This window comes from Perca flavescens, chromosome 3 (assembly GCF_004354835.1).
Source record: "Perca flavescens isolate YP-PL-M2 chromosome 3, PFLA_1.0, whole genome shotgun sequence".
Taxonomy (NCBI): Eukaryota; Metazoa; Chordata; class Actinopteri; order Perciformes; family Percidae; genus Perca; species Perca flavescens.
The window spans coordinates 24,818,602-24,844,363 of NC_041333.1; the positions used below are offsets into that span (position 1 = coordinate 24,818,602).

Here is a 25,762-nt window from a genome sequence, read left to right on the forward strand (position 1 = left end):
ACAATATGTCATGAGACATTTCTAAATACTAATTGTTTTCTAAAAAGAAAAATCACATTTAATTTGTAAAGACAACACATAGTCCATGTATTTTCTGCATTTTCTGCTTTCGCTCCGTTTAGCTGGAAACGGATATGATAAGATTTAAAAATAAATAAATTAAAAATTAAAAAAATCACTATTCTAGGGAAAAGAAAAGAATCGATTTTAAAAATCGTCGCAAAAAATCCTGATACAAATACAATTTTTGATTCTATTGTAAATGTAAATTGTAAATCTGTTCTATGGTCCACTGACTTTGGCTCAGGAACTCTCCATGGACAACAATACCACCTCCCTAACAAGCCAATTAGAATCCTTTAATGTTATGAGAAACCTCAAAGTGGGCTACAGGCTAAAAGAGAAACATGAAAAGAGAATATTCCTATGACTTTTTCCACATAAAAAAAACAAACAACTAAACTCTTTAAATCCAGTGGGTTTTTTTCTTCTGCAGTGCATAGCAACCATCCCCACAGAGATTTTTTTATCCATTCATTCAGAATACAGATTGTATACAAACAAGGCATATTTAAAAATCCACTTCCAAAATAGAGCTTTTGCCTACCATCCCCACAGAGATGAAGCCCCACTAATGCAACAATGCAACTCTGGCATAACCAGTATCATTGGATCAATGCTGCCATCTAGTGCTGCTTTTTAGCTTCTTCACTCTTTGGATACAGTATTTAGAACAGTAAATGAAATGGTTATTGTTAAGAGATTTTATTGATTTTTTAATCTATTTCTGTTTAGAAATCTCAAGCAAAATGTCCTTATTTTCTTGGCAAAGCAAACATACAGTACATGGTGTTGTATTCAATCAGTTTTTGTGGGCAGTAATGAGGGTTTTACAGATTCAGCAGGTCTGCCTATTTTGCCTTCCAATTCACTTACCCCTCTCCCCCATTTCCACACTGTATACTTTGTCCTGTTGAACAGCACTTTGATAGTGCTCTCCTGAATTCCTTCCAATGGTTATAAAAATGGAGGAGAGAATACATCAGGGAGATGTATGGGGTAATGGCAATGTAGGGACTCAAAATAGATTCTAGGGCTTTAGTCATCAAATATTATACTGCACAGGTGTGGTTTTATGGTTTACACTTTTTTTTACTGCGTCCATTGCAACCTTGCAGTATTTTAAATCATACGCATTTTGTGAGAAAGCGCCAATAGATCAAGTGTTAACAACTATGCACAGCAGCAAAGGTCCCACAAGACATGTGCATAACCAAGATGTTGGCGTTAAATTGCAGTGTTTATTGCTGCGTGAGAAATATAAGTGATGGAAACAGCAACTTGCATGGAATAAATATGTCATAGAGATTGGGAAGTGTAGATTCTTCCATAATGGCTATAGCACGCAGTCCTCTCTGATCTTTCATAAATTAAACAGCAAGAAAAGTAAAAGGACAGTCTTCAGATTGATGTGCCATCCCATAGTGCCCTCCCCATTTTTCTTACTTGAGCTTTAAACGGCCAGAATCTGTGGGGATATTTCACAGGCATGAAGGAGAAAATCATTAGTTTAAATTGATCTAATTAATATAGAGGACAGACACCGCGGCCCATCTGATTAGGTTGGAAGTCAAGCCTTTCACAGCGCTTGCTTGACCTCCACACTCAATGATGTCGCAACCACCAGAGGCACTTGGTTCCAGGCGCCTGAGTCACTGACCCAATCACAGTGAGGCACAGGGGATAAAAAAGAAAAGAAAAACCTTATCTATGTACAACAGCCAGGCAGTCAAAGAAACTAAATAAGCCACAGGAGAAGAGAATAAAGGAGAAGAGAAGAATGATGTTATATTCACAAAGTTAGAAGGTAGAAAATTGCATCTAGTCTTACTAAAGGCAGAAGTCAAAATGTGGGATATGCATAAAAAATTAAAACAAAAAAAACAAAAATAATAAGAATTAAATTAATGAAAACTACACAGTCCACAGAACAGGTAAACATAGGATGTGGTAACATGGATTACCCTTTGTGGGATTGTTTGACTTGTCTTTGTAGGCCAGCAAATGTAGTTAATGATGCCATGTTTCCTTGCTGTTGTTTCAGTTTAAGGGACTTAGGTTAATTCTGATTCACAGTCACTGGGACGCAAGTGAGGGAAACGTGGATGCAGTTAAGAGACTTGGGATGTAGGCTACCCACTGTCATGGCTAACTGAGAATAGAGTTGGTCCTTCACTAATGTTATTAGCAACACCTGGTCTTTTCCTACTATGACAAGTCAAAAATGTCTGCTGTGAAAAAGTCCTTTGTGTCCCAAAAAACACTGTTCTTTAATCATGTTGTTTGACAATCCTGTAGCTTAACTGTGGATTTGTAATTCAAGCAATTTAAACTGTTTGGACTTCAAGCTTGAACATCATCCAAAACAAAATCTGCTTTTTGGCAATTTAACAAGACATGAACCACACATTTTGGTTCAGGCACACATCTAACAAACAACATGACTGCTTCTCTTTCTCAGGAAAGAAAAATCAGACAGAGAGTAGCCTGTAGAACGAAAGCAATTAATTGATTAATCAATTAGTCAATGGTCAGAAAACTAATCGGCAACAGTTTTGATGAATGATTCATCGTTTGGTTCATTTATCAAGACAATGAATTGCAGACTTTGGCTCCAGCTTCTCAAATGTGAGGATTTCCTTCCAAAGAAAACAAAACTCTTTAGTTAGTAAAAACATGTTTGCCTTCATCCTTGCAGTTGCAATTTATACCCTTAACCGAAGGAGTTATTCTCAAAGCAAGGGTACATTTACAGTCATAGATTAACCGTCCATTACTAACACATACCGTATTTTCTGTGTCGTGAAGTTGCCCTGTTCACTACGACGGAAGCAGAAATGTAACGGCATTTCACTTTACGACAGGCCTTCCGGTTATATTGGGTAGAGCGTTTTACGCTAGACGTTAGCTAGCATTTAAATCGCTTGAGAGTGCTAGTATCTGCGCAAATACAATGGGAATAGAGGAGGAAACGGACCGGACGCTCTTCATAAGAAATTTGGATCCAAGAGTGACTGAGGAGCTTTTGTTTGAACTGTTTTTACAGGTGCTGTTGTCGCTAACGTTAGACATAGCTAGCTAGCTAGCAAATGTCAAGTGTACGGATAGCATAACGCACATAATTCTAACAAATCGAAAGCGTCATGGGCCTTTAATATGTTAGTTAAGTTATGAATTGGAACGCACATGTGGCTCCTTTATAATGTTATAACGCTAACGTGACTATGTTGTACACACACTGTGGACAATTTCAAGAGAAATTATTGACTCACTCACGGCAGCTAGCGTTAGCTTTAGCTAGTTGTTTGGGTAGCTACCTCATTAACGCTAACGTTAGTTGCTTGTTTTTGCAGGCAGGACCTCTCATCAAAACTAAAATTCCAAAAGACGCCGATGGGAAACAGAAAACGTTTGGTTTTGCCGTTTACAAACATGAAGCGTCCGTGCCATATGCCATGTCGCTACTCAACGGGACATCGCTGCATGGGAGAACTATTCATGTGCAGTTCAGATCAGGTGAGTTGTTTTGACAAACATAAGTGAGTCAATATAACGTTACTAATTTTATTTCAGGGGGCTTTTATTTCATAATGCCACATTTATTTCACTTTTTTTTATTTCTTATACTTAAATGAAGGGGGTGTGCTTATCTCATAGATTCAGGTATTCCATATATACCCAATCAAAATGTTTGTTTACAATAACTTCCGGGTAGACAACTCCTGTTTAACGTAAATACAATGTAACGGGGCTAAGCACACGGGAGAGGAACAACTGCATATACTCTGATCTCATCCCTTTCACTGTGTTTAACTATATATCTTTAAACGTTAGGGTTATGCTTGAAAATGACAACAGAAATAAACAAGTTTGCCGATTTCACATATCAATGAAATGTGCTCCTGTGGGGTCCGTTTCAGGAAGGAGGTTTAACAAACTCTGAGTCTAACCCTGATGTCTGAGTTTATTTACCCTGAGATGGGAAACTGAGAGTTTTTGGTTCCAGAACAGCTGATATAATTGGTTCAATCAACTCAGAGTATGTTAACGCGCGTGCACCACCACAATAAAAAGGCAGCATGAATGGAGCCATGATACTACGATTCACCATGGTAACAACCACAAACAAACGGGTCGGTGGAAAGACTCATGCGCACAAATGAGTTTGAACATGCATTTCGTTAAAAAAGCAAGACAGTGGTTGTTGCTGCAACAGAGAGAGAATTGGTGTGGGAGAAAATTGCTGCAATGCTTTCTCTGCATACAGTGGCTTTACTATTACATTATGATCCGTATACACGCCAATAAAGAAAACTGCCGTTGGCAAAAAACTTAATGCGACACAAAGAATCTGCTGGGATGTTAAAGCCTGTCCACGATGGTTGAAACGGAAAACCCAGAGTTTCCCTCATCTCAGGGTTAACAAACTGTGTGTGTGTGTGTGTGTATGTGTGTGTGTGTGTGTGTGTGTGTGTGTGTGTGTGTGTGTGTATAAATGGTCCCAAGACATAACATCTACCTTTTTTTTGATAGTTGTTTCTCAAGGCAAAATGTAACTGTTATTAACTACAATACTGCTTGTTTTTACAGCATATTTTGAATGTCTCTATATGTGTATTGTATTAGATATGCATCACACAATGGGACACATTGATTTATGCTTTACTGATAAACTGTTTTGTTCCCTTTACCCCATCATAGGTAGCAGTCATAGCAGCAGTCCAGGGAATTCACAGAATACAAGTCCTGCAAATACCCCAAATCCACATGGCCAAAGGTAAGAATGTCTCATGGACAGCTTGTTCAGAATCTGGTTAGCATCAGCATCAGGAGCATTACATCAGCATGGCTGACATCACGATGGAGAGCCACCATCGTAATGCCACGCCCCCCACCCTGTCAATCACACTAATCCTAGTCGCTCGATGGAAAATTGACAAGTGCGTTGGTCTTAAACTAGCAAAGACAGTAGCAGGGTGCTAGATAGGGCCCCTTAAGTGGAAGCTACTTCCCCCCCTTATGTGCAACCTATTTGTGAAAAAGACCATTGCTTTGAGCAGACTGGATTGGCTGTAGTGATACATTTTCTCTCTCCCTGTCAGTTGTAGCTCGCTCTACCTTGCTAGTAATGTTGGACACAGCGGTCTCGAGTGAGAGAAAAAAAACGTTAACGTGGAACGCTATCACACGTTCCTTTCTCCCCTCATTGGACTAAGTTTGTCGACACTACTCTGTGCGTGCATTAATAAGTAAGTCTGATGTCCTGTAGGTACGGGACTATGTTATGCAGGATTTATGAATGTACGTTAGCAACAGTAGGCTAATTCACGAGGGTGCTGTTTTATATGTGAGCTAATATTGTGCATCTCTTCATGTGCGCTTTAAGAGTTATGTTTTAGTTTCTTGAATGCATTATTCAGTGCAAACCTAACCGAGAATGTAGTTTAATCTCAGTAATGATGGTACATTACGTTACTACTGTCGCTCTGTTGAAGAAAGGCAAACGTCCCACTGTACTGTCGTTACTCAGGTCCCCGACTTCTGATTGACTTTACTGCACCGTGCTTAAGTGAAAGTAGGTCAAGTTGTAAAAAAAACTGCTTCTACCAGCAGGGCGGCATTTACAGAGGGCATTTAAATGTATGTCTAATCGCTTCTATGTTAACTGTTAGCCCATCATAGTAGGGCTGTGCAATTAATTCAATTTCGGCTCGCAACGATCACCAAAATAGTATAATCGAGAGAAAAAACAATTATTTTGCCATGTTCTGTTTTGCAAGAACACTCTTATTTTGTCTTGTGTTCTGAATGACACGCGCATGCGCACATCCGCTTCTCCCGAAGCCAGTCAGGGAGGCAAGTCGTGTGCATATCATCCGCTGGAATTTAAAAACTCAGCGCGAGTAAAGATGGCAGCAGCGTTTGGTGAGCAAAAAAGGGCAAAACCAACTCCGTTGTCTGGGAACAGCTAACGTTAGCTAACCCTGCGGTCCCTCTGTTTCACGTGACGTTAGTCTAAGGTACCATCTATGTGCTGGATTTTTCCTAAGGTTAGCTGGCAAATAAGCCCACTGACGGTGACATTATTGTTGATATTTTGGCACAATGTTTAGTAATGACAGTAGTAGTGGTCATAGTGAGTGAACGTGTGATGTGAGATGCACATTGTGTTATGTCTGTGGAACTGTTCATTAGCTGTGTAACGTTATGTGTGATATCTGTAAAGCTGAACCGTCTCGCAGTAGTATAACTGATTTTATTCTGATCCAAAGACTCTTTCTGTGAGATAAAGGACACTAACAGATTATACCCTGGACACTATCCATTATATCCAAATGCTAATGAGTAATCGTGATTTCAGTATTGACCAAAATAATCGTGATTATTATTTTTTCCATAATCGAGCAGCCCTACATCATAGTAGGAAAAAGCATTTATGTAAAGATAAATGAGCCGCCCCCACCATTTGGTGATGTCTTTCAACTATTTCTTCATGAGCCTAAAATACCTTTTTATTTTTTTTAAAAGACATGTCTTGGATGCAAGTCACAGAGTGGGCTGATCTGTGCAATATCTTTCCCACATAGAATTGAGTGTGGAACTATAATAACCATAATAGCAAATGCGTGCCTATTTTTGGGCTGTGGATGGAGCTTTTTGGTAGCATAGTTTGTCACAAGTTAATACTTTGGAGGAATGGCACTACTGTATGTTTGTTTGTAAATGGCACCAGATTTTCAGCGTACGTGTTAAAGTTGTTCCAATGATGCGTCCTCCTTATTGAATATTACTTAGACGTTTAAGTTTTTCATGCTCTTGGCATGCCCTGTGCACTAAAATTAGAACTGGCAAAAGATGTGGCTTGAAATGGGATTGGATTGGTCTGTATTAACTCGTGTAGAAATCTCTGTGTGCAGTCCTTTCCATGTTTCATGCATCAGTGCCTGTTTAGGGAATTTGCTGGAAAACTTGAAAATATTTGCCCAAGAGTTAAATTGGGCAGTATCAGACCAGTGTAATGTTGTTGTTTTGTTTTCAAGTCTTGTTGAACTAGACTGGAGAAAAAATAGCTTAACACATTTCTTGGATAACTTAGATTAGATTTAGTAGAATAACTTGTTCAATTTGTGTACCTTTTTTACATTACATGTATCCATCTAGAAGAAATTAGAATGGGAATTTTGTTATTGTTCAAACAATTACGTTACTGACTCCCTGGATAAAAACATAGTAGTGCGGGCTGAAACGTATTTGTTGTGCATTTTATTTTAGTGACTGATTAAAGCAGATTAACACCCAAAAGATAGCAGGCCTGCAGAAACAACAGCAGGGATCCGTATCACAAAGGATGATTTATTGAGCTAGCCAGTTAACGTTGATCTGAACCCAGGCTTTCTCACTCTAAAACAAAAACAACTTAAACATTTAACTAAATATAATATACTCTTACATTAAAAAAAATCTCCTTGAGTTTTAGGGGTGGTCAATATGGCCCTCAAATAATATCACAAAATGTTTAGGCTATATCTACAATAAAGGTATTCTTGATGTCATAACAAAATACTAAACTATTTTATTATTAATTTCAGGAACGTACAATGGCAACCAAATGGGTGTTATGATTTTCCTTTTAAATAGTAAAAACTACAAAAACGTATCTCTGTTCCTTTTTGTTTTTTAAACCATGACTCTTATATAAATCAGATTCTGTATAAAATATAAATGGTACAACAAAGACTCATCTAAACAGTGATATTAAGAAGTATTCCGATATTATCATGAAAAATATAATATGGGACACCCCTACTTGCTGTACTATATCTCCACAAAAGTAAAGAGAAGAATGAAAAAATTAAAAATAGATCACATTTCTGTACTCTGTTAGGATAACAACATCAGCTTAATTTGTATGTGAGCTTGACTTCATATTTTCTCATAAAGCGATCCTACAAAAATTTTCAAACGCATGCCCTTTTCATAAATGCCAAAGAGGTGAAAAAGGTCAAAGCATACATTAAAACCTCAACTAAAAGTAATTTAAATAATCAAATGTTGAGAAATCAAACATGGATTTTGCAGAAGTGGTTAGTCGATATGTAGAATATGCACCTGACACTATGTAGACTGGTTGTTCTTGCCTTTCTATGATGAGAAAATATTTGACAGTGGTTTGCTTAACTCATACAGGACCCCGATCCAGTTCAGCTCTCCACCATATAGTCCCCCGCCCCAAATGCAGAGGTCCTATTCATCTCCCGATAATCTGCAGAAGCATGTCATGGTAAGCTCTTTATACTTTTACAATGACACAGCACTGCACACTCATGGTAGTGTTTTAAGTTAAACTGTTCCTCTGTAACAAATGAAGAAATGTGTACACTGTATAATTTGACAGGAATATAAACCTCTTTGTGCCCTTGATAAACCGTATGAAACACGGGTCATGTTACCTGTCTTGTCCTTCATCTGTAGATGAACAACATGATGTGGCAGCTCAACATGCAGCAGCTTGAGCAGATAAATGGCAGCTTTTCCAAGCCTCTGCAGAGGCAGCCGCCTGCAGGTGGAAATTCTGGCGGAAGTGGCTCAAGGCAACACGACAGCGCCCCCTATCGGCATCCGTCCCAGATGAACAGCGGTGGCAGGAGTCAGCGCTACGCAGATGTGCCAGCTCCCAGTCGTCATCAGCAACACAGCCACAGCCAGGACAATTATCACCATCAGAATAACAGGAGTGGCAACCGTCACCATGAGAGCAGAGGTGGCAACAGACATGACGATAAGGGTAGCAACCGTGGCTACCAAGATAATAGATGGCGACGGTACTGAGACACGTAAAGGATTTCAGCTCTTCAAAAAATGTGTGGACAGCTTACTAAAAAAAAAAAAAATGAAATTATGTTGACAAATTCATATGTATGTACTCAGGTTGTTTGTACATGATCCTACCAGTTTGAAGATTCAGTAACTTATGCCTTAGAGCCATTTTTGTTTACTTTTAAGGCGTTTTTAAATTTGTACACTTCATTCATGTGAGCTTTTCCTCACAGATGTTGCAAATATTTTGAGCTGTATTGATGAGAGCAAGGGAAAAAAACAGACATGACGAAGTCATTTTGGAAGACGAAAAAAAACATGTTAAAAAAAAAAAAAAAAAAAAAAAAAAAGATTTAGGATATTGGCAAGTTTTTTTTTTTTTTTGTTATGCAAAAAGTATTTAAATGGTGCTCCAAAAAATCTTCAGGTACTTTGCAAAAAAAGAACAATTTTCAGCTAAAGATTCCACCAGCACTACTTTTACTGCAATAGGGCACCATCCTTTTTTAATGTTAAATCTGTTGACCTTGCTCTTACAAAAAAAAAGAGGGCTTTGTTTTATTTTTTTTATTCTGAGTCTTGTAATACAAACTGTTTTAAAATGGAACATTTTCATTATTATAAAGCTCCTTTCATTTGATGATGCATTGTCTTTCATCTGGCCACAACACAAATTCCTGAGTCTTGGCTGTAAATCATGAATGCTATTTACAGCTCTGTAGTATGTGACTAAGTTAACTAAGTGAGCTATTGTATGTTGATGCTACATGCTGTAATGCATGCACACATGGCCTTATCTGCACCTATAAATGGCCCACATGTAACTAATATGCTTGTGCAGTGGGTTATGAAGTAATCTACAGGTGGCGCCACAAACATCCTTTTTATTGAATCAATTAAGATGTTAAATATAACTGAGCCACATGATCAGCTCCTACAGTTGACCTTTCTATTTAGGATGCTTTCAAGTCTTTAAATGGATTTGACTCCCACCCTGTTCACTTTACAGCATGCAATTATGCTAAGGTTTATTTCTTGTTCACCAGAGTTGAACACAGATATATCTTGTTCTCTTTAATCAGAAGAGTCTTAACACCCCCACTTTGTAAATGGCACAGGCTTTTAGTCAATTTACATATGTGAAAGAATTGTCCTATCCCAGAATTAGCAGCATTTTGATCCTTAACATCTCATGTTGCGATCAGCCTTTCAGCATCGATGGCTTAGTATCTCGGTTCGGATGTGCTTACAGCACAGTGATGATCAAATCCCTTAATGTCCGTGTTGAGGTCATAATCTACCCTTCCGAAAGTGCTTATGGCACTAGCAGCGACTCCCGCGCTGTATCGACAACTATATCCCCCCCCATAAATATCCCAGTGTCCAAAAGTGGAGGTGCATTTGCACCCTCTGCACAAGGTCTGTGTCTTGCCTGTAATCTGTCTCGTGTCAGATTGCATCCTGGTGCTCCCAACTCGCACTAATAGAGAGTATCCTCTGTTCGATGTCGGTACTAGGAAGGACCTTATTACGCTTCTGGCTGTGGCATAACTCTTTTAATTGGTTGATCTGCCTGGCGTCTACAGCCCTGCAGCGGGCGGATTAGAGAGGCCGCTCGGTAGCCGCTGCTGTGTGGATTTATATAGAAGCGTGTCTGCTGAAATGATCCACTTCCAAAGACCCCCACCCCCACCCCCCCCCCTCTAGCAGTCCCGCAACGCAATCCACAAGTGACAAGATGCCTGCAGCCGTGATTCCCGGATCCTGGCACCACCTCAGGTTGTTGGGTTCATTGGTGCCACAGTAGCCCGATATATAGCCCCATAGGCTACGTAAACTGGACATAGGGTTTACGTTTTTTTATTAATTCAATATTAATTTTCTTTTAAATAGCTGAAAATGTGGAATAAATGCAGTTACATTTCTTTACATTTTCTTTTGCGAAACTTACCAGAAACAAATTGCAGGTCTATTTAAAAATAATGAAAGTAGGCTATAACAACTAGTATCTTATCCGAAAAGTTGCTAACATTTTAAGTTTTAACAAGATGGTTCAAAATATTAAATTAAAATCTTTAGCAACGTTTTTTGCAGGGGCTTCACCGACAAAGTAAACTCACAAAGTAAAATGTGCTCCACAGCGGTTGTTCTCCCCCCCCCACCCCCCTCTTTGATCAAGCCATCTAACGTGTGAAAAGAAGCCGAGCTTCCCCACGCAGAGCTCCCATATTTCCTCCATAATCCTCCTCCACTTTGAACATGGAGGCTTCGGAGGCACGAGCCACCAGTGAGTTACATTTATTTCCAATTCTTTGGATGACAATCGCTTCCCCCTCTTGGCTCTTGGGTTTCCTCACAGGGATGATCCGTCTTATATTTTACTTCAAATAACATGTAGGCTAAATGACCAAACTGTGTTTTTATTAGCCTATCAACTCACTTATAAGTCTTAAAAACAAATATCTGCTGAAACCTGCAACAGGCCTATCTGAAAGAATTCTCAGAAAGACGTAAAATAAGAGATTAAAACCATTTCGCCATATTATGAACTTAATTGAAAGGTAGATTTATAGAAAAATAAATCGATGATAAAAGGCACACAAGTTTTCTTTCAGGGATTCAGCCTGTCAAGAAAATTGAACGTGCCGGAAGCCTGTGTGAGGTATTTGCTCACGTTAATGTCAGACTCATCAGCTGGAGCTGACTCTGATATTTTCAGTCACAATGCAGTCTGCAAATATAAATATAATAAAAAGCTTTTTAAAAGTTACCCTTCTGAGTGCCTCAGTGTCCTTGAACCCTTGTACTACTACATTTTCTTAAAGCCCGTTTGATCTGACTGACATAATAATATTCATAAAAAAAACAAAAAAACATTTGATCGTTGATTTAAACGTGTGCCAAATCAGAAGTTGGAAAATGAACTATAGACGCTCCGGCTCTCTTTGAGATATTGTTAGGAAGACAGCGTGTCATTTTCGGCGTGCCTTCACGCCATGCGCGCGCGAGCAATTATTAATTCATAATAAATAATGTGTTATTAACTGCGTCAGTTTCCTTGGCAAGTCAATACAGAAAATCACATTACTGACTTGGCCTTCAACCGCATGTTCTGACTTTTTGCTTATTCATACTGAGCCACTGATTGTGTTTTTTTTTCTTGAAGGCTAAAATAATTATAGCCTACAACTGTTTCGACAAGAAATTGTCAACAAATCGACAAATGTTTTTATTATTATTATAATTGTTATATTTAATACTAACGATAATCATATTATTTAAATAATGATCAAGGCTAAATTTATCATTCGTCATGTAACTAAACCGACACACTGGCTTAAACCACAACACCCCTTTATATGTTAAGGGTTTAAAGAAAGAAAGAAAGAAAGAAAGAAAGAAGGAACAAACAAAGAAAATATTTTCACCCCTTGTTACCTTATTGATTTAATTCGCTTTGGATATGGCACTTAAAGTCCAAAGTTAAAATATCGAATAGATTATGTATTGTATGTCTAAAGCGAACTTGATGAAATAGCCTAAGTTATAAGTTAAGTTAATAAGAAAATAAGTTGGACACGGGATAAGCAATAGCTAATTTAATACATGTATCAAGACAAATAATTCAAATAAAGCAAAGAAAGAAAATGAATAGCCTACCAGGTTTAACATGGCCTATTTGTATTGATTAGGCTTAAAAAGTAGTTTTCATTCTGAAATGACCAAATATGACACCAAATTGTACACAAAAAATTCATAGAGAGAAACGTTTTTGGTGATGGGGGTGTGGGACTGGGCCATGTGTATATAGCCTATATTAGTGTATTTGTAAAAAAGAGGAAGAGAAAGAGAGAGAGAGAGAGAGAGAGAGAGAGAGAGAGAGAGAGAGAGAGCGGGGTTAGATGGAGCAGTAGAGATGTGTTCAGGGATGGTTTATATAGCAGTGGGTGTGAGCACAGATCGCACTCTGTTCATTAGCGCTCCGCGCAGCACAAGTTGAAGGCTACTGATCTTCACCGCGACACGTCAGGGAAAACTAAGCTGCATTTTTGAAAGACAAACAATGCATTATTTAAACGCCTGAGCTTTAGTAGTCGCTTTTGCCACACGGTTAAACCTGCACAGCATCAGATATTAGTGAACAAAGCATATTGTGCAGCGAAGACAGCGCACGGCGCATAGGGTCAGATCATGCACTGTCAAGCCGAGTTGAGGCTCTCCTCCCCCGGGCAGCTGAAGGCTGCCAGGCGGCGCTACAAGACTTTCATGATTGACGAGATCCTCTCCAAGGAGACTTGTGATTATTTTGAAAAACTTTCTCTGTACTCGGTGTGCCCTTCGCTCATTGTACGGCCGAAGCCTCTTCATTCATGCTCGGGTAAGAGGACTGTTTTATGTTTTAGTTTTTTTTTTTTGACTAATTAAGAAAGAAACGCATTAGAAAAAAATAAAATAACTAAAAACCAATTATAGCATTTGTAGATTTGAGGAGGTTATAAGGGAAATTTGGACACTTTTACGCATGAGATCAGTGTCAATATTAATATAGCCTATGTTTTATTTAAATGTAAATTATTCATTTTGCATGGATAAGGAAATGTGAATTTACTTTGCAGAAAGTTTACATCTTATATCAGACTGGTGAAATATAGCTACATTGTGTGAAGTGTGTTATCTGTTGGGCTGTAATGTGTGTATTTGTATAGTGCCATAAAGTTGGCTAATTTTTCATTTTAAACCATAATTCCCCTTTCATGCAACTGTGCATATGGGAATATTCAAATTTGTGACAACACCGCATCGTTCATTTATCATCTTCATCCTACTTAAATTTATAGGTTTGCATCAATGTTTTTTCATTATTAAGAAGTAGTTTAAACTGAATCCCAATTAATTCATGCACGCTTCTTCCTAAAGTTTTACCACGAATTCCTCACTCTGTACTTCACATTATAAATCACTGCAGCTAAGTGTTGAAAATCAAAGACATGCGGATGAGTGAGTGAATGTGAGTGATGCTTCAGGGCTTTTGTTGAGCTGATAAATGACTGAATTGAAGAGTTGTTACACATAAAGGTCAATGAACTGCCAGTGGGACAGATACAAAATATAAATCTCACTAGAAGACACAGGTTACTAGGCTTTAAATATTAATGCATTTGGTCTAATTTCATTTGATTAATACTGTTACTCTGTTTAACCAAAGGCCTTCCCTATGATCAGTTTTGCTGCTGCTGGACATTTGCAAATGGGAGGATTGTATCTTGTTAGTGCACTACTATGACACAGAAATGTGTGTGACCTAAAACAAAGTAAAGTTATGCACAAAAAACAAGTGTAATTTACAGTGTGGTTGGTCATACCGCCATATTAAAGATTCATTATACTGCACACTGATTTATCTTGATCTATACGAAAGAAAAAATAGAACGAAAAAAAACTATTGATGCAATCGATACACTTTAAAGCTGATTCCTTTGAATGAAAATCACTCTTCTCCCAATTTTTTACTAGCCCGATAAGGGCTTTCTCTCTTTTCCCTTTCAGTAAGATGGTTAGAATCATCTAGATCTCTATGTGACAGGCTGAGAGACTACATGGTAGACTGTGTGCAGGCTGTGTATTGTACTTGCTGAAAATGACCAAAATAGTATGGCAAAGCTCAGCTGGCACACCACATGTAATCTTGTCAAAACAAAACGTTGTGACTGATTCTTTATTGTACTTCCAGATGAATCCAAACAACTGAAAGGCTACTGCACACTCTAGTAACCATTAGGATAATTGCTCTAAAGTCTGAAATAATAGCCACTGCAATTTGATGATGACAGCGGTGGGTGGATAAAAATAGGGCAAGCGATTCCCTCATCCCTCGGATATGGATTGGTGTATGTGAGAGGGCACTATGACTGGGCTTTGGCACCCCTCTGTTCGGATGGATAAAGTAACCCGCCCTGCATATCAGAACACTATGCCCACCACTTATTTGTAGCTGTGGGGGTGTGAGACACAGTATATTCCCTAACATCAATGGCTTTTAGTGCCTGATATAGAAGCTGGCAGTCTTGCAGGTCTCGGGCCAAAGAGGGGCGACTGGCTCCTGCATGGTCCCTTAACAGTGAAAGTTGACTTCTTCATTCTGAAGAAGGAAGGGATGCTATAACCTCCTGCTGCCAGCGGAGGCCGCTGAAAGACAGTGATGCCAAAAATGTTGCCTGAAGGAGTTGACAACAAATTAATTGTTGGTTCATCACTGGTATGCCACTCAAACATACCAACATAATTGTCTTCTGTATTTTGTCCTGTGACATTTTACTGCAAATCTCATTTCTGTTCATCTGAAATGAAATACAGACCATGATTCTGTACAGTAAAAGTGGCTTATACTCACAGAGTTATTTCCCTGTCATTTAAGGCAAGATCAGAGACAATGAGCCCTGACCTGGTGCTGAACAGTGAACAACGTAATGGCAGGTTACAATATTTCATTTGGAGTCCAATCTCTCAGCAGGACCCAGGGCAGGGCTTTTAGTGGAAGAGGTGAGAGAGATTAAGATCAACTGTGGTGTAATCTCACCTGACAGCATGATGAAAAACAAAAACAAAAGCAGGAGAGTGTGCAGCCTGGGCGCTGCTGCATACTGGTTTGGTACTGGCTAAAGGTATTATAGAATAAATCCAAGTGAGCAAAAGGGTTTTCATCCCATCTTAAACCCTAATCCGCTGCAGACAATAAAATCTCCCATTAAGCACAAAGCCAGCTTGAAAAGGTTGATTACACCCATATCAACACACAAGGGCAAGTATGCACACACACAAAGACAAAATGTGGGCACATCGTCCATCTTCAGTTAGGGATAATGTTTGACAACCTGTCCCCTCCCTGCCATTTTCGCTCAACCACTGCCATCAGATGTTTCTATCTCGACCAAAAAATCTGTTCTAAAAGTAGTTGTGCTGGTACAGGCTGATTTCAGCTGCCATATGAATACCTGTGTGCATCAGGTTTCACATTAAATCGTTAATGCTTGTATTTAATGTGATGCTTCAGCCGGAGTAGTTTGTCAGTGTGACTGGGAATATACCATGACAGTAAAACTCAACAAGAAACCATTTGTTGAGAATTGGCATTACATTTCCCCAACCTGACATGTCCTGAATGTGAATGATTCTAATTAATTAAAGCAATGAGTTAGGGCAGATAAAAAAGCTATGTGGCCTATTGCCCTTCCCACCCAGGTATTGTTTGATTTGCACTCAAAGGGCAAGGCCCGCCAAATAAAACTGTTTAAATGAGCAGCTCCCTAGCTGTCACCAGACAGCTTATATCCAAAACATGGCAAACGTGCATGTATACTTGTCATAGCTAAGCAATGAATCATCCATTTCAGCATCCCATTGACAAAAAAAGAGAGTGTAGATGTTATGAAAGGGAGCAGGCTCATACAGGAAATATGGTTCCTTTAATTGGGACTTGCGTCATAAAAACTACGTGATCAATGTAGCAAATTGTTTGTATTAAAAGGAATGCTTAACAAACGTCTCTTCTTGATTTATTCTTAGCAGGTATGTCTTCTGTAATTGTCACCAGAACAACTTGTGCCAGTCCTTACATTCCGACTGCGATTATCAACAGTATCAATGTGCTTTTGCATGGGGCCGAGTTGCGCTCTTGCAGCTACTCAAACAGTTTATTTGTAGACTATTGACAGCACACTGGCACTTGTCAACAGCATGTCGAGAGAAGCTTCGCTGTTAGTGGAAAGTCACTGCAACGGCTGACATTTTCCTATTTGCTCTCTCTCTTTCTTTCTTTCTTTCTTTTTCTCTCTCTCTGGTGCTCTCTCTGAGGGACTATCCGGAGACAACTTCAAGCTCTGTGTTGACAAGAGATTTCCTGACAGTCGTGAAGACAAACCGAGATGTTGCCCGTTCAAAACGACACTTCCCTCCACTTTTGCACGTAGTTGGATACATGTACATGTATAATTCCTCCTATAAAACGAGCTTGAACATTTAATCAGATGATTCACTGATATCAGAAAATTTTACTTTTACACAGATCTGATTTACAGAGAAAAAATGGAGAGCAATATAAATGGAAAGGTATAAATGGAGAGTGAGAGCGTACAAGGAGAGAAAAGAGGTCTTCTTGTCTAGACTTGTTGCAATAGCAGCAATCTCAGGTTGGAGGATTAGTGATGACCTCAGCACCTTACCATGATGTCATGATGAGCCCAAGGCAGTGTCTGATGTGTGTGTGTGTGTGTGTGTGTGTGTGTGTATGTGTCTCTCTGTATGTCAGTGCAGAGCAACTGTGCTTACCTACATGTGTAATTGTATGCTCTGCTTTAGCTCCTCATGCTTGACTTACATCTAATAGTTTAGGATTTATTGTGAATTTGTATATGGGTAAGCATCTAAATTCGTGTTGTACTATAGTGTAAGATTACAAAAATAGACTTGCCCCACCTTCTTTTAGAGTGTTTGTCTTCCTCGTCCTCACATTTGTACAGTACTGCATATTTTCTCACCAGCCTTAAGAAAAAAAGACAGTAAACAGTCAAGGAACAGGAATAAAAAAATCACAGTCACGGTCTGACATTTTGCCTCCGGTGGCCATTGGTGTCTATGTTCGTGTGTGTCCGTGTGTCTAGGTTGTCTAGGTTGTCAGTTGCAGTCGATGAGGAGATTAAGGACACAGATCCACCACAGACAACCAGGAACACACATACTGTGTGCGTTGGTGTGTGACAATCTTCTATTTTTCTGTGCTCCATTGCAGCCTTTTTTATCTCCCTCTACATCTTCCACCTGTACTCTTATAATCCCCTCCTGCGTTTTTTCTGCTGCTCCTTATCGGCCCATGCGTTACAGTCTGCTCTGTGCTCAGTCGGCTTGAATATTTTGGTTAAGGGATTTGTTTCATATTTGAGGCCGTAAGGATTTTTCTGGCAGATATTATGATTACTGTGGTTGACCCACTGCATCCTCTTGGCCAACCTCCTTGTCTCCTTCCCTCTCATCTTGGCTCCAGACAAGTGTTACTTTTTATTGATTCTGGCGTCTTGCTACTTCTGTCTGCGCTGATAAAGAGCAAAAATGTGTTTTTGTATATGACTGCGCACAAGTGCCAGAGTGAGAGAGAAAAGTTTATTAGCTGAACAGCGTTTGATTTAGTTTTTAGGCTTTTATTAGAGCTCATTCTGTCTCTGCATGTGTCTGCGTGTGTGCATGTACATCATGCTGTCAGGCTCACTGTGTGCATGTGGTGTGTGTTGGGAAGCCAGTTATGGTTTAACAACCTCTGAAAAATAATCATTCATTTGAAGGGTTCAGAAGAGCGGTGTAAAACACACTCTGCGTCATTGGGATTACAGCCCTCTACGTGGAGGTCAAAAGCAAAACACTTTTCACAGCAAAAACAGGGCAATTAAAAATGGAGCTGTCTAAGCAATTACAGGCGGTCGATAATGGTACAACCAAGGTGACTGAGAGGCCCATAAGAGCTCAGTAAAAACTCAGTGATTCGAAGAACATCTAATCTTTCTCCTTTTTTTCTTCTTATTACACTGCATTTGTCTGTTTCTGTCGTCTGACGCACTGTCTCTGCTCTTCCAGGCTCCTCGTCACTACGTGGCTACCCTCTCCTCTCTGTGATCACGCGGCAGCCCCCCAACCTGCCCCTCCAACTCCCCCAGCCATCATCTCCGGGCGGGGTCCCCTCTCACCTGCTCTCCCCGCAGCATCTTCGAGGCTCCGAGCCCTCACCCAGCCAGACGCCCCTCAGCATCAGCAGCGAGTCGGAAACAGAGCGCAGCACGCCCCGCCTGAAGAAGCAACGCCGCAGCCGCACCATCTTCACAGAGCTGCAGCTAATGGGCCTGGAGAAAAAGTTCCAGAAGCAGAAGTACCTGTCCACACCTGATAGGTCAGTACAGTTGAGAAATTCACACGCAATTGGATAGGTAGATTCCAGTAAAGGTCTGTTGCACATACACGGAAATACACAAATCACCAACACACACACACAGTAAGAGCTGCAATAGCACACCACATAAAAACATATAAATAATAAATGGTAAATAATGCCTGCTAACCTCATAGCTACTGTAACAATTTTGTCGCTAAGTTAAAAGAAAGCAAACCACTGATGTGTGAAAGGTAACTGATACCAGTTATTAAATTTCAACCAGATGTAAAATCAAATAACATATAAGCTACCAGCACTTAACTGTGACATTTTGATAACCTACATACCTGGCATTGAGCACATTTTGAAAGTACATGCACACGCAGACACAAGCACATTCACAAAGCCACAACTGCAATTATCAAGCAGCGGTTAACCTAACGTCATAATTTTTGATTTATCCTGTGGGGAATGTCTCATGTAATGTGAATTTGTCTAAGCCAGAGCATTACCTCAGCATTCTAGTTGAGACAAGAGTAACGTTTTAACCCTGAGCTTTCGAACAGCAAAAAGCCCCAACAAAGAAACACTGCCTTATTCAAGAAGGCAGGGACGGAGGCCAACACAAGCAAACACAAATGTATTACGTTGATTTACTGCCAATCATTTTGCACTTGTGCAGGTGTATATAAAAGTACATTTCTACAGTAAGATGAAGTAATCTACATATATCTGTGTCTTAAGTTCCATTCTGTGGGTCATTTTTGGGACCTGACATGAGGTTAGACTATATTTTCCAGTTTTATTGTGTGCCTCACTTTTATATTTGGCCTGCAGGCTGCCTTTCCATTATAAACCACAATAGTATTGAACCATAGATGTTGTAAAAAGCTTTGCTTGCTACATTTCAAACTGCTTGCGATCCTTTGCATCAAGTAGAGATTGAATGTGTGTACACTTCACCACCCCATTACTCATCTTTCTTTTTTCATATGTAGATACGGAGAGTAAATCAGCAGTTAAAAACACATGTACAGTATCTTCATGCATTTAGACAAATAGCAACACACATTGTATCCTCTTTACAAAGTATGTACTTACCACATGTAATCTGAAAATTCATTAGCATATTTGGAATAAACTTGATTTATTCGTCATTCCATTTACATCCCATCTGTGGGGAATGCTCCCACGATGCATTATTAAATATATCACATCTTGGCTTGCTTGGAGCCGTTGGAAAGGCGCCATGCCTCATCTTAAAGCAGAAGCCCCGAGGCTGAGCACAACTCAGTGATCAAAACCAACCACCCTTACGAATGGCTGTGCCAAAATACTGTGTCCTGTCAAAATATCCAAATCTGACACTGTGTTGAAAATTAATTAAATACCCAGCTGGCGGAAAAACATCCACATAGAAAATCCCCCTTTAAAGCCCCACATCAAAGGTGTGGCATGCGCCCCACTTTGGTTTGTTATGATCCAAACATAACTTTTCTTTTCTCTCCCTTTTCCCTTTTCTTGGCATGGAACCTGTGCAATTTTGAATTGAAAAGACTTTACACACGGGGGCGAGAGAAAACAAAACCAAAAATATCCCTGAAAATGACTTTTAATTATTTATATCATAGAGCAATAATGATTTTATGCAGCATCCAATCATCATAATTAGTGTCTTATTAATCCTCGCTGTCATCTCATCATCATTATGAAAAAAGTTTTCAGTTACACCCAAGATTCCCTAATGAAAGGTGTGAGAACGGAAAAAAAATGGTGGCTTGCAATTGCCCAGAAGGAGTAACTCAAATGCTGTTTCTATTGCTGTGAGTGTGTGTGGTTTCTCTCCATTGAGAACTAACAACCATAAATAAGAGGGGTGTTTTCCTTTTCTGCAATTACTTTTCCTTGCCTCCAGTTGTTGAACTGCTACAGACTGGGGCACTCATGATAGTGAAGTTTGATAGACAGCTTGATTGGCTGTATGTCTGGTGTTTTTTGAAGCGCAGACACATACACGCACACGCACACAAAAACCACACACAGCCCTTTATGTAAGGCATAAGGTTATGTCGAGGATCCCATCAATCTCAGGGGTTTTGTTGCTGCTCTACTTTTTAGTTTCTAGGGGTTTGGGGGAGAATCCCTTCATCTGACTGTTAAAGACTAAAAAGAGCAGGGAGGAGGAAATCTCATTGAAAGAAAAAAAAAACAGATAACCGCTTCTTTCTTTTACAAATGGATGCCTTGTTCACTGTATCTGTCCCTTCCTCATGTATCACATTACACACCAATAGCCCTATTAGTCATGGATCAACACATGTGGTGGATGCATTCAGAATATTCTCCCAACAGACTCAATTGTCCAGCTACAACCGCTGTGATTGGAACACTGGTCGCGGTACATATGTTTCCAGAGCTGCAGGTGTACAGTGTCAAACTCAAGCGACTAGCAAGCAGCTTTGATGTGAGATTCAAAGACAGAGTTAAGCGTGTTAGAGAGGTCTTATACTGTACTTAAGCCTGCAAATGCTGCAACCTCTAGGCATGAAGCTGCATTACTGTACTGTATATACTTGGTGGAAAGGTAAAAAACATAATTTCCTGTCAGTAGGAGAAAAAAAGGAAGACAGATTGGTGCTTTTGGGAAAATTGCTGATTCTTAAAGCATTTGAATGATATGGTAGGCTATATTGCCTGTTCAGGTTTAGGAGGACCCAAATGCAGAAAGTATATGAAATGTCCATCTAACATGCAGTTTGTTTTGTTTGTGATTTTGCAGGTTAGACCTGGCCCAGTCACTTGGTCTCACACAGCTCCAGGTGAAAACATGGTACCAAAACAGGCGTATGAAGTGGAAGAAAATGGTAAGAAAGCCAGGCAGGTCCAGGAACAATGATTGTTGTAAAGAATGACTCTGTTCTTTCTTTATTTATCTTTTCTTTCATCCTTTAAAAATAAATCCTACCAAAAGGGTGGCTTTGATTTTACTCCTAACTCACTGTTTCATGTAACGCTGATTTGAACTATGACAGAGAAACGAATGATAGGCATGACAGGAAGAGAGGGTGTGGTGTGAAGTGTGACCGATGATGACGGCAGGGCAAGCAAACACTTTTGCAGAAAGGTCAACAACTCAGAGAACAAAAAAAGACCTGAAATCATTAAAGATAAATGAGTGCACGAGAGGCAGCCAGCAGCAATATGTCTTCTCTTAATTACTATAATAGCAAGCATTGCCTTTGACTGCTTCTGCCATTTATTACCAGACCACTAAGATAGTCTGTGTGTTATTCTAGGTGCTCAAAGGAGGTCATGAGGCCCCGACTAAGCCCAAGGGAAGACCCAAGAAGAACTCCATTCCCACCACGGAAGAAATAGAGGCTGAGGAGCGAAGAATGAGGGTGGAGGAAGAGGATATGAAAAGGAGGGTGAACAAGGAGGCAGCGCTGGCTCACGGAGGAGAGGCGTCTCAGCGTAAACCTCAAGATCTCACTTCAGAAACTCACAATCCAGCCGCAGCTATGGAGAAATCTGAGCGAGATCCACCGCTCCTGATGCAGTCAGAGACTCACGCAGCCAGCTAAGAAAAAACAAAACAAGCAAAGACTGATGTCAACCTGAAAACAAATAGTGCCTCAGGATCACTGTAAAAAGCCTGTTTGGTGTTTAGAGCCATTTGCTTTAGGAATTTGACTGGAAACATATAGCTGGAATCCAATCTTTACCTAATGCAGCCTTTTTTATTTTTGTGTGTGTTAGAAAACATACAGTACAAAGAGCTAAAAATGCATAGACACTGGGAAAAAAATGGCCTTTAAAACTGTATAAGGAGTGTAAATCTGTCAAATTCAAGCAGGTCAGTCAAGTACCACCGCATCACCCATCACCTATTGTGCATTACATCTATAAAAGATCAAACACACTGCTGGCCCTCCAAGATGCCTCACATAGTGTATGTGCCAAAATATCATGGTTTGCCTTACTGTAGTGTCATTATGTATCTATTATAAATGACTTCACTGCCAAAAACTAGAATATTAAATGGCTACAGTGCCTTGTCTGTCTCAGAGGAAAGCTTTTTAAGTGTTAATAAAATGCAAGTATATTTTTTACAGTGATTATTCATTACAAGTGCCGTTTTTGGAGACAGAGTTGTGAAGTTTTGAACAGTTCAATATTTACGTTGGAGTTCTTCTGCACAGCTTTAAGGTGCAAAAGTGTTCATTATTTGGTCGGTAAAGCTTGCATTGTTATTTTTTCAATCTGAAAAATCAATATTTCTGCCAAGCCATACACTGTATCATACTGTAGAAATGTGTATAAAGTATAAGATATATGGTCTTTTGAATATATATGTAAAACAGTATTTTTAACTGCTGTTTTATATTGGATTAAAATAGTTTGTATGTATAATGTTACTGCCGTCCCTGATCTTTTTTCTCCTTTCACGGGAGTCAGGATGACTCTGCTTTCTGCCACGAGGCCACTAAGACTGTTAAGCTGTCAGAGATTCTCAGAGGGAATAAATCATAGCCTGTGCCAAAGATGCTCAGCAAATGCTGAACATTTAAAATCTGAAAGACATTTTTAGCCTGCAGGCTTTGCATGAGTACCCCAATCAGTATGTTCGACTTGTATTAACATAACACTATCTTCAACTGCTTGTCACTGACTTCTCTATACACTTCCAACTCTATTTTCTTCTCTTGCAAGGAATTGTATTTAAAGAGTTTCACTTTTTTAATTATACAGATTTATTTTTATTTGTTGTTGTTTCATAAAAGTGCAGTATTTTTCTGATGTATATAATGCTTGTTTGGTAAGCTTGTTTGCAGTTTTTTCTCTTTTTTTTAGGTTTATGTACCATCATTTTTACTATATACAAGTGTGTGTTTATGTATTTAAATACACTTAATAAAATAGTAATCATTTAAATTCGACCTGGTATTATTTAGTACAACTGCTTTAAGGTTTTGGTCGATACAATCCTATATTCTAAATGTGAAGTGCGTCACACTGATGCTAGTTTTGCATGAGCTACTTCACATATGCAACCAGAAATTCAAGAATTTGTTTGGTGTGTCTCTAATGAAAACAGCTTAACAACAAATTAAAGTTGCCTACAGGTCAGACATACTGTCACATCATGCTAACAGTATAGGCTTGGCAGGTTGAAGTTTAGGCAGATCCATTACCAAGAAAGCTTTTAAAGGTGTATTAACCATAGTCAAAGTTTCCTATAAATCACATTAGAGAAGAAAGCATTTAAGCACTCCGTGTTGTGACATTTATCATTGTTATCTGTACAGCAAACAAGATAGCCTGTAGTGCACCTTAGGGCTCCTCTGAGATCCTCTGAAGTGTATTTTTAGTGCCTGATACCGGACATGGATGGTTTGTAAAGCAAACAGCGCATGGTTCTCATTGAGTAATGTGTACTGTGCTTTAACGCCTTGTGTAAACACTTTAAGTATACTTCATATGTGTGTGCATTCAACAGCAGAAGCCCCCACACTTCTTGGAAGTATGATTGGACATTTTACTTTTTCAGTCTCAGTGAAAAAACTATCTTTGTCAAGGGAAAAAGTGCAGTTCAGAACGGTTTCCTATACATTTTTACTACATTATTGTTTTTCTGCAGTATATTGGTCGAGTAGACAATAGAACAGGAAACGTTTCTTTCTTTTCTCATTATAATTATATACTCTGTGCAAGACATTGGGAGCATTTACTTGTATATCTTACTACTAAAGTTCTGTCACTTACACAACTATTAAGTGTAAAATAATGAAATGTGTGTGCATAGATTCCTACAAACAATGCAATGCTTTCAGTATCGTTATAAGTCATTACCCTTTAATTGTCCCCATTGCTTTGACTGTACTGAAGAACTGGCTGGTTAAAGGAACAAGGAACTTGTATTAAGACTAGGAGAATGTATGCTAACAACTGCTGGCATATACAGTTGCTATTTATTTGGAACATATTAAACTTTGATTATTCATAATTGTACTTCCTACTTGCCAGGCTTATGTAGAATAAGCTGTGACTCAGCCTCGCCATCTGGTCACAGTAAGACTAAAATAACAAAAGCCTTTGGAGCAGGTTCAGTGTATCTGCCTTAATTGCAAACATTTTCCTATGCAGTATCCTTGTGAAAACACAGGCTCTAGCTGGCAGGCAGGGAGGCAGGTCTGCAAGGATCCACACTTTGCATGTCTCCACAGGCTGTTGAGCGCCTCCAGGCTAATTGTTGTGTGGCGAGATGAGACACTGGCGGCCTAATTGGAGAACCTGTTATTTTCTCACAGGTCCAAGTTCAGCTGTAGGTCACAGGAGTGGAGTGGTGTCAACCCTAGCTAGCCCCCCACCCCTCCACCCACTAAGACATCCATTGCACACCCTCACCTGTCAGCTTAGCGTACGCTCAGGTAGTTAGCAGGGGCTGACGTGAGAGGGGAGTGGGTGTACAGCAGTGTGTCACCCTCATTTGTGTCATGACAGAGGAAGTTATCTCTAAATGTTGAGTGCAGGAGCAACAGCAGGGCTTACCTAAGTCAATAAAGGTGGATGTTTTCTACAACATGCACAATGCTCCCCATTGTCTCCATAACAGTTGAGAGAAGCAGTAATCATCAGAAATGGCATGTGGATCATCTCCTCTCCGAGGAGCATGTGTAAGACACGTAGCTGACTGTAGCCAACACTTGGCTCAGAAAAATTATCATAAATCGGAAATATGGACAAATTCTTATCAAAATAGAAATACGTATGCAGAGTGGACACAAAGTGTAGATGAAGGGCAAATGGTTAATAATTCCCCCAACAAACATTGCTTTGAAAGAGTTGAGTAAAGTACATGTCAATGTGGTCATGTGGAAACCTTTTTAAGTACAAGGTTTATGTATGAATAGAAGTACCTTTGGATCATAAAGTCTTAGAGTCTGATGTAGTTTCTTGTTACAGTAGAAT

At 39.4% G+C, this 25,762-nt stretch overlaps 2 protein-coding genes across 2 annotated transcripts; both read left to right on the forward strand.

Moving 5' to 3' along the window:
• Positions 1 to 2,840: 2,840 nt before the first annotated feature.
• On the forward strand, positions 2,841 to 9,517 carry rbm7 (RNA binding motif protein 7). The gene is made up of 5 exons (XM_028572472.1): positions 2,841 to 3,106; positions 3,414 to 3,576; positions 4,762 to 4,837; positions 8,248 to 8,341; positions 8,533 to 9,517. The coding sequence occupies exons 1-5, from the start codon at positions 3,014 to 3,016 to the stop codon at positions 8,887 to 8,889; spliced, it is 783 nt and encodes a 260-aa protein (XP_028428273.1). The 5' UTR covers positions 2,841 to 3,013; the 3' UTR covers positions 8,890 to 9,517.
• A 3,346-nt stretch (positions 9,518 to 12,863) lies between these two features.
• Positions 12,864 to 23,085, forward strand: barx2 (BARX homeobox 2). The gene is made up of 4 exons (XM_028574403.1): positions 12,864 to 13,255; positions 18,499 to 18,808; positions 21,570 to 21,654; positions 22,087 to 23,085. The coding sequence occupies exons 1-4, from the start codon at positions 13,069 to 13,071 to the stop codon at positions 22,372 to 22,374; spliced, it is 870 nt and encodes a 289-aa protein (XP_028430204.1). The 5' UTR covers positions 12,864 to 13,068; the 3' UTR covers positions 22,375 to 23,085.
• Positions 23,086 to 25,762: the final 2,677 nt, after the last annotated feature.

Bases quoted from the DNA above. Each gene is read 5' to 3' on its own strand.
- rbm7 (XM_028572472.1), top strand. From the start codon at position 3,014: ATGGGAATAGAGGAGGAAACGGACCGGACGCTCTTCATAAGAAATTTG. The intron at 3,107-3,413 runs GTGCTGTTGTCG...TTGTTTTTGCAG, and splicing joins TGTTTGAACTGTTTTTACAG to GCAGGACCTCTCATCAAAAC. The intron at 3,577-4,761 runs GTGAGTTGTTTT...ACCCCATCATAG, and splicing joins TCATGTGCAGTTCAGATCAG to GTAGCAGTCATAGCAGCAGT.
- barx2 (XM_028574403.1), top strand. From the start codon at position 13,069: ATGCACTGTCAAGCCGAGTTGAGGCTCTCCTCCCCCGGGCAGCTGAAG. The intron at 18,809-21,569 runs GTCAGTACAGTT...GTGATTTTGCAG, and splicing joins TACCTGTCCACACCTGATAG to GTTAGACCTGGCCCAGTCAC. The intron at 21,655-22,086 runs GTAAGAAAGCCA...GTGTTATTCTAG, and splicing joins GTATGAAGTGGAAGAAAATG to GTGCTCAAAGGAGGTCATGA.